The following is an 8,918-nucleotide window of genomic DNA, read 5'->3' on the forward strand; positions in this document are numbered from 1 at the left end:
CATTCCGGAGCGGTTGCGATGTTGATCAGAGTTTGAATGAACTAATGTGGAACGAATTCGGGTTAGTTGATAGTTCGTTGCTAACCTATATATTATATAGGCTAATCATTAGCATATGAAAACGTAGATAAATTAAATTAAAGCAATTGTCCATGATTAATTCCATCTCCAAAGTCAGGCCTTGGAGCTTAGCTAGTATCGTCGTGCACGAGGCGTCTGCAACTGCATGCATGTGCTTTTGCTTCGATGGAACACGGCCGAATTTCATCTGCTCTGACTATGCACTCTGACGCGCGCAAGGCACGACCATCATTCCCTAATCGATCGATATCCCCATGGCCCCACCGTACCTATCGTGTGAGTTGTCGATCTCTTTCCTCCAGTTTGCCCCTTCACAGCTAGCTAGATCATCCACTATTTAAGCACTGGCCTGCGCCAACTCCATGCATCCCGTCTCATCGCATAAGTCCAGAACACGTACGGTTGATCCCTCCATTGCCAATCCACCTCGACCGTAGTCGTGAAAATGAAGAGGCCCCTGATTTTGTGCATAGCCTTCTCAGCGTGCCTAGCGCTCGCTGCCGCGGGCTGGTCTTCCGGCACCGCCACGTTCTACGGCGGACCCGACGGCTCCGGCACCATGGGTAAGCAATCCCTTAATAATTATCCATTGCATCCATTTTGCCGCAAGAGCTACACGCACATTTTGCTAACCACGTACGCGCATGCACGTACCAATGCAGGTGGCGCGTGCGGGTACGACAACCTGTACAACGCCGGGTACGGCGTCAACAACGCGGCGCTGAGCTCAACGCTGTTCAACGACGGCGCGTCGTGCGGGCAGTGCTACCTCATCACCTGCGACACGTCACGTCCACTAGTAGAGAACAGAGCTTTGATCCTCGGTCAAAATGGGCTCTAGTCCCGGAATTTTTTGCGCCCGGGACTAGAGATACCTTTAGTCCCGGTTGGTGGCTCCAACCGGGACTAAAGGTCCCTGCCCAACTGCTACTGCGCCAGACAGAGGTGGCAGGGACCTTTAGTCCCGGTTGGAGCCACCAACCGGGACTAAAGGTATACTTTTACTTCCGGTTGGTGGCTCCAACCGGGAGTAAAGGTCTACTCCCGGGCCGTGGCTGCGCCCGGGGTTGGAAAGTTACCTTTAGTCCCGGTTGGATCCATCAACCGGGACTAAATGTTCTCCCTTTATAAATCGGCTATCTCCTCCTTCCTCCCCGAGCCCGAGCTCAGCACATTTTGAAGCTCACAGCAGTAGTGTTCTTGCTTCCTTCCTCCCTCCATTGTTCCTCCATCCATTCTTCGATTCCTCCATCGATTTCTTCGATTCCTCCGTCGATTCTTCAGTTGTAAAGGTTACCAATCTCATACTCTTATTTTTCACCATTTTCTTATGCCATTTTGTTCACTATATATATTTATGGTTCTTTATTGTGGTTTTTTTCATTTGTAAGCAATTTGAGCTCAAAATCACTTCAAGCTTGCATATTTACATGAAAGAAGGTTAAAGTATATATAAAGGTTACCAATCTCATACTCTCATTTTTCACCATTTTCTTATGCCATTTTGTTCACTATATATATTTATGGTTCTTTATTGTGTTTTTTTTCATTTGTAAGCAATTTGAGCTCAAAATCACTTCAAGCTTGCATATTTACATGAAAGAAGGTTAAAGTATATATAAATATAAACTTAGAAAATAGTTAGAAAATTATAGCAAATCCGTACTAGTTGAACTTGCGAACCGTGTTCAGCTCGGCGAGCATGTTCTCTGCTGAGCGGTAACGGACGTCAAGGAGGAGCTTTGATTCTACGAGGGAGAGCGACAACGGTCGTGGAAGACCGTGTTCCCTTCCTCGTAGAATCGGAGCTCTTCCTTGACCAAGTACGGTGCCGTCCGGTGGAGAAATGCTCGCCGAGATGATCACATAAGAAAGGTCAACTAGTACGGATGGTTATTTATTCACATGTCCTGATATTGTCGCAGTAGTCTGTCAATCACCGTACCTAAACGTAGTATATATAAATAAAAACTTAGAAAATAGTTAGAAAATTATAGAAAATCCGTACTAGTTGAACTAGCGGACCGTGTTCATTTCGGCGAGCATGTTCTCTGCCGAGCGGTAACGGACGTCAAGGAGGAGCTTTGATTCTACGAGGGAGAGCGGCAACGGTTTATGTTTTGTAGCCCTCTGGATCGACATCAACAACTACAACGAAGAGTAAAAATGTTCGAGGTCCCAAAAAGCCATTGGAGGGTCGCTTCATCATCTCGGAGTTCAATGTGGATACAGGAGAACCGGGGGGGCCGAATAAAATGAAATTTGTGCATCACTGTGGTTACCTTGTACGGGACCGGCTCCCGATTAGTACCTGTGAATGAAAGAAGAAGACCAATGCTCCTCATATCAGTTTGGTCTCCGATCGTGACAAGGCGTTAATTTGGAATGATGTCTTGGTACATTTCACGCTCCAAATAGATGGTTATGATGATATAATAGATGGTGATGAATTGAAGGAGCGAGTTAGGGATTGGGCAATGAAGAAGATGGCCACCCAGTTTCAGACTTGGAAGAAATACCTATACACAACGTATGTCAAGAAGAACATAGCACCAGATTTTATTGTCCCAGGCCCGATCTCAAAGCAGAGGCCCTATTGGGATGAGTTTGTACAGTACAAGACTTCGGAAGAGGGTGTGAGTCGGGTGATAAAGAACCAACATAATGCCCAACAGAAGACATACCACCATACCTTGGGATCAGGTGGCTACCCGACTGCCATTAAGAAGTGGAACAAAATGGAAGCAGACCTTCTTGCCAAGGGTATCAGACCAGAATCACTCGAGTGGGGAGAACGTGCAAAGAATTGATTTTTCGCTCATGGGGGAACACTAGACCAGGAGACAGGGAAGTGCGTTTATGGCGCAAGACTGTAAGAAGCAGTAGAAAGATTGTTTTATGCTCAGAGAGCTACTGCTAGTGGTGCGTTCAGGCCCAATAGAGAGAAGGATGAGCTGACATACGCCATTGGGACTATTGAACATGGTGGCCGAACTAGAGGCAAAGGAAGTGTCTCGTGGGAGCATAGATTCCCTCAGGACAGACCTTCCTACAGAAGTCGCCAGAGAAAGAAGGAAGAAGAGGCACAGTAGCTCCAGAGGTTGGAGGAAGCGGTGCGTGAAGCACAGGAGCGGGAAAAAAACCTTGAAGTGAGAATGCAGGAGGAAATCAGAAGGCAAGTGCAAATAGCAATGAGTGCAAGCAAGCAGGCATCAGAGCCAGGAATCAACATTAGCCAATCTATTTAGTTGAAAAGCAGCTGCGCTTCCACGGAGATACCAAATCAAGGGGAGACAGGACTGCGCTTCCCTATGGATGACGTCACTAAACCTTGTACAACGTGTGAGCTACACATTTCGAAGGAGAATTCAACAATCAAGGTGGCTATCGGTCTTGTTAATCCTATCGACCGAACTAAGACACCAAGGATTCATAGGAATATAATCCAAGAAGGATATGCTACCATCTCGGTAGATAAAGCTGAAAAAGGGTTTAGTGATTTGCCTCTTGACATTCCTGGAGGTGATGACGAGAAGACTCTAGGAGAAGCGGAGAAGACATTCATTCTATGGCGCAAGCGCTACATCATCATTCCAGGGATGTCGGCTCCACCTCCTCCTGAACTACCTCACCATAGGTACGTGCGGATGAAAACACTACATTATTAATTTGTATTGGCTTAAATAATTAACAATTTGCTCATAATAATATGTCATTCCTTTTTTTGTAGCAGATCCTCCCCCAACCTAAATCCAATTGTTCAATCGCCAGATCATCATAGTGCTCTGTACGATGACATTGTGTTGGAAGACGAGGCTGCATCCACACCATCTCCAAGGAGGTCTCCAATGCCGCAGCCGCCACCTCCAAGGAGGTCTCCAACGCTGCTGCCAACACCTCCAAGGAGGTCTCCAACGCCTCCCCCGCCCCCGCCTACCAAGAAGCCTAGCAAGAGGCCAGCCCCTCAAACGAAGAACCAGTCCCCGCCTGCAAAGAAAGCCACCGTGAAATCAAGGGCTATTCCCAAAATAATATCTGAAGAGAAGGAAGAAGAAACTGATGCATATAAAAAAGACATGTCTAGATTCTATGACAAACTTAAAATGAATCAAGAAGCAAGGAGAAACCCGGAGAAACCGTACTTCTTCGTAGTTCCAGATATTCTAAGAAAAAAGGTGACTTCTTACCAGCAACAACAGCGGGAATCTCGTAAGCCGTCCAAATCAACATTATCAGACTATGACCGCACTCTCACCAAGTCAATTGAGGCGGCACAGAAAAAGAAGCGGGCAGGGAAAGGAGTTGCCCAACTCGGACAACAAGCGCACCAATCAATCCCCCCGCTAGTTGTTGGTAATGAATATGGTTTGAATTTAGGATTAATGCATCAGGCAAACATACCTACAGATGTCGATTTGGATCACCTTGGTGAATTTCTTGATGAGACTGGTCTCGACCTTTACCAGATATTTGGTGATGGAAACATTGAGAGTGTGGCGGAGGTTGATATTTGGAAGAAAAAATTTGTACTAGGCCAGAGTCTATACAACCCTCAAGCCTTATCTGATCTAGGAACGCAAATGTACCTGCTAAACAAGTGGTACATGCAGGCGTCTACTAGTGGAGACTTCTGCGTTGGTGTCAGAATTAGAGACGAACATTGGTTCCGTGGCGATGATGTTATGTATGTTGACTTTGCAAAATTTCATCAACTATGCCACCTGACCTCTCTGGACAAAGTTATCATTAGCTGCTATTGCCTGTAAGTAATAATTCTTTCGATCTATTATTAAACTCATCATATGTGTGTATATGCATATCAATTATCCTAACAAGTACTATATATATGCAGATTTACAATGACAGAGCTCAAAAAGGAAGGCTGCAATGAAATTAGTTTTATTGATCCCCATATAGTATTCAAAGACCCAATTACTTCAAAGACTAATTGGAAGTCTGAGTCAGAGAGTAATCTCATGAACTTCTTAGTGAACCAACGCCACAAGAAGGATATACTCTTTCCCTATAACTTCAAGTGAGTGTTAATCATGTCGATCATATCCTTAATGGCTCATATGTTGATTCTAGTTAATTAATGAGTGTTATGCGTTATATCCTATAAACGCATGCAGCAATCACTGGATATTGATGGACATCGATCTGGTGAAAAGTCACTTGATAATCTATGACTCGATGAGAAAACCACAACAAGACTACCAAGATATAATAGATATTATCCAGAGGTAATTTTGGGATCTCTAGCAACTATATATACACACAAACATGATGATTAACTATATCTGATGACGTGGCAAATTTTTTATTGGGCAGTGTTTGGAAAACCTTTATTGAGAAGCAACACATGGAAAAATGCAAAGCGCCACTGAATGTAATCCCTTTGAAAGTAAGTCCCCTGAATTGCATTATCTTTATTAATTAAACATATAACTTTCACCGGATCACCAGATTGGATGACAAATCTTTTTCTCGTAAAGTGGTGTCTGAGGCAGGAACAGGGGAACAATTACTGTGGTTACTATGTTTGCAAGTTTATCAAGGTGCTCTCCTAAAGAACTCCTACAGAGAGACTCAAAGTACGTTAAAAATACACTATATATTCATTTAATTATTATTATTGATTGTGTTACTATGTCTTTATATATATATATATATATATATATATATATATATATATATATATATATATATATACATATATTAATTTATTTTCCTTTAATTCAAACCTGTAGACTCGATGGTTGGAGGAAAAGGTCATACGGCAAGACCAAATCAAAGCAATTCAAGAGTCTATAGCCGGATTTTTTAATGAGCAGGTCATCGATTCCAAGGGCGAGTTCTACTTCGACCCAACACTACCATTGAAGCCAAGCTAGAGGATGAGAGGAAACTTGTTATGTCACAACAACTATAATGCAATCTTTTGTAATATATGCACATGAAATAATATAATGTAAAATACACATATGCATGCATGCATGTAAATATATATATATATATATGATGCATGCATGCATATATATATATATATATATATATATATATATATATATATATATATATATATATATATATATATATTTATTTCTACGCTTGAATTGTGTGATTTAATACGTTCATTGTGCTTGAACCGAAACATACTATATGCGCGTATAAATGTATAATTAGCAGCGTACAATACGACTTCGAAAACCTATTTTGAAAAGAAAACAAAAAAATGAAAAGAAAAGAAAAAAAAAACCTTTAGTCCCGGTTCGTATTACCAACCGGGACTAAAGGTGCCGGCCATCATGGCATGTCAGGAGGCACCTTTAGTCCCGGTTGGTGTTACCCACCAGGACTAAAGGTCCTCTTTAGTCCCGGTTCCTGACCCGGGACTAAAGGATCCCCTTTAGTTCCGGATGCTTACTCTCGGGTGGGGAACCGGGACTAGAGGAGATTCCCCACCGGGAGTAAAGCTCGGTTCTCTACCAGTGGTCCGGGCGGTCAGTCCTGCAAGCCCGGCAACTCCATCACGGTCTCCGCCACCAACCTGTGCCCGGCCAACTACGCGCTGCCCAACGGCGGGTGGTGCGGCCCAGGGCGCCCCCACTTCGATATGTCGCAGCCGGCATGGGAGAATATCGGCGTCTACAGTGCCGGCATCATCCCGGTGCTGTACCAGCAGGTCCAGTGCTGGCGCACCGGCGGCGTGCGCTTCGGCATCGCCGGCTCCCAATATTTTCTGCTCGTCAACATCCAGAACCTCGCGGGCAGTGGTTCCGTGGGCGCCGCCTGGGTGAAGGGCGACAAAACGGGGTGGATCCAGATGTCCAGGAACTGGGGCGCCAACTGGCAGGCGCTCGCTGGGCTCGTCGGCCAGGGGCTCAGCTTCGCCGTTACCAGTACCGGCGGGCAGTACATTCAGTTCTGGAATGTGGTGCCTGCTGGGTGGTGGCAGTTCGGACAGACCTACACCACAACACAGAATTTCTACTACTAAAACCTGCAAGCAGCAGAGTGCTTGGATCTTCCCATCGCCATTTCTTATGGTTCGGTCAAATGGCAAGGGTTGGAGGTCTTTTTTTTTCAAGTCCAGAACACGTATTTTATTAAAAAGAAGTAGAAAGGCAACGTTGTAGATATATTTCTTGAATTTTAGATATTTCTTTCAACGTTGTAGATATATACTCACTACTGAATTCAGGTTCTTTGCCGAGTGCCTGAGGCACTCGGCAAAGGTCAAATTGTACTCGGCAAAGTCTTTGCCGAGTGCGGCACTCGGCAAAGAACACACGGCAAAAATTTGATCAGCAAAGCCCTCTTTGCCAAGTGTGCAAAAATTTGATCAGCAAAGCCCTCTTTGCCGAGTGTTTTTTACACTCGGCAAAGAAAAGCGATCGTCACGGCGCCGGTCCCGTTGACGATCACTTTGCCGAGTGCTAACCCTGCAGGCACTCGGTAAAGATTTTTTTAATTTTTTTTAATTTCTTTGCCGAGTGCCAATCCGTGAGACACTCGGCAAAGATTTTTTATTTTTTTTAAAAAAATTCTTTGCCGAGTGCCAACCCGTGAGGCACTCGCCAAAGAGCTTTTATTTTTTTTTTGAATTTTTTCTTTGCCGAGTGCCAACCCGCCAGGCATTCAGCAAAGATTTTTTATTTTTTTAAAAAAATTTCTTTGCCGAGTGCCAACCCGGAAGGCACTAGGCAAAGAGCTTTAATTTTTTTTGAAAAATTTCTTTGCCGAGTGCCAACCATACAGACGCTCGGCAAAGTGCTTTTATTTTTTTTAAAAAAATTCTTTGCCGAGTGCCGACCATCGGGCACTTGGCAAACGTTTTTCATTTTTTTTAAAAAATTTCTTTGCCGAGTGTCAACCCGGAAGGCACTCGGCAAAGATTTTTTTTATTTTTTTTAATTTCTTTGCCGAGTGCCCTATGGATGGCACTCGGCAAAGTCTTGATTTTTTTTTAAATTTCTTTGCCGAGTGCCCTATGGCCGGCACTCGGCAAAGTTTAAATTCTTTGCCGAGTGTTATGGTCACAGCACTCGGCAAAGCTGGAAAATCTGTTTTATGGTCGCCCATTTTTCCAGCTTTGCCGAGTGTTGTGACCATTGCACTCGGCAAAAGGGTCCTTTGTCGAGTGCAATACTTGGCAAAGTGACCCAAAACGGCAATTTTTTTTTGCATTCCATCATGACAAATACATTCATACAAACATATATCATATATATCTCATCCATCACATATATATCTCATCCATCCACACATCAATCCGCCCATATCACATCCATCACAATATATAATAATAAGTGCTCAAGTCCATCCAAATAAGTCCACAAGTCCATCAAAGTCCACAAGTGCATCATAAATATATTACAAGTCCATCACCAAGTGAACAATAAATGTAAAAAATACAACATGCACTCATCTCGGCCACTGCGACTGTGGTGAAGGCCCAGATGCATCATTCGTAGGTGTACGAGGTGGATTATTCGAACCACCGTCAGATGGAGACTGCACAAAGGAGAAAAGATTGCATGTGAGACAAGATTATTTTGATAGCTAATCTAGGACGATAGAGGCCATACAAGCAAAGCACAAGCAAAAGTAAAAAACTTTGATACTCACAGGAGTAGCTGCAGCTGCAGGACGCGGAGGTGGAGGTGGAACCAACAGCCCAGGTGGCAGAGACAAGCCCATACGTTGCCCAAGCCCTTGTAGGAAATCCGTAATGTCTATCAGCCTCTGCGCCTGGGCCTACCACTCGGCCCGCTCGGCCTCTAGCTGGGCCCCCAGCTCCTGATGTTCCTTCATTTCTTGTTCCAGCCGGGGCT

The 8,918-nt window shown here is 44.2% G+C and overlaps 1 protein-coding gene across 1 annotated transcript; it reads left to right on the plus strand.

Annotated features, from left to right (window-relative positions):
* The first annotated feature begins 526 nt into the window (after nucleotides 1–526).
* Nucleotides 527–7,081, plus strand: LOC136539033 (expansin-A31-like). The gene is made up of 3 exons (XM_066530962.1): nucleotides 527–644; nucleotides 744–872; nucleotides 6,576–7,081. Exons 1-3 carry the CDS (start codon nucleotides 527–529, stop codon nucleotides 7,079–7,081), a joined length of 753 nt encoding a protein of 250 aa, XP_066387059.1.
* Nucleotides 7,082–8,918: the final 1,837 nt, after the last annotated feature.

This window comes from Miscanthus floridulus, chromosome 2 (genome assembly GCF_019320115.1).
Source record: "Miscanthus floridulus cultivar M001 chromosome 2, ASM1932011v1, whole genome shotgun sequence".
Taxonomy (NCBI): Eukaryota; Viridiplantae; Streptophyta; class Magnoliopsida; order Poales; family Poaceae; genus Miscanthus; species Miscanthus floridulus.

Excerpts from the sequence above, each read along its gene's own strand:
- LOC136539033 (XM_066530962.1), top strand. The coding sequence starts at position 527 with ATGAAGAGGCCCCTGATTTTGTGCATAGCCTTCTCAGCGTGCCTAGCG. Across the intron at positions 645-743 it reads CGACGGCTCCGGCACCATGG|GTGGCGCGTGCGGGTACGAC; the intron begins GTAAGCAATCCC and ends GTACCAATGCAG. Across the intron at positions 873-6,575 it reads CATCACCTGCGACACGTCAC|GTCCGGGCGGTCAGTCCTGC; the intron begins GTCCACTAGTAG and ends TCTCTACCAGTG.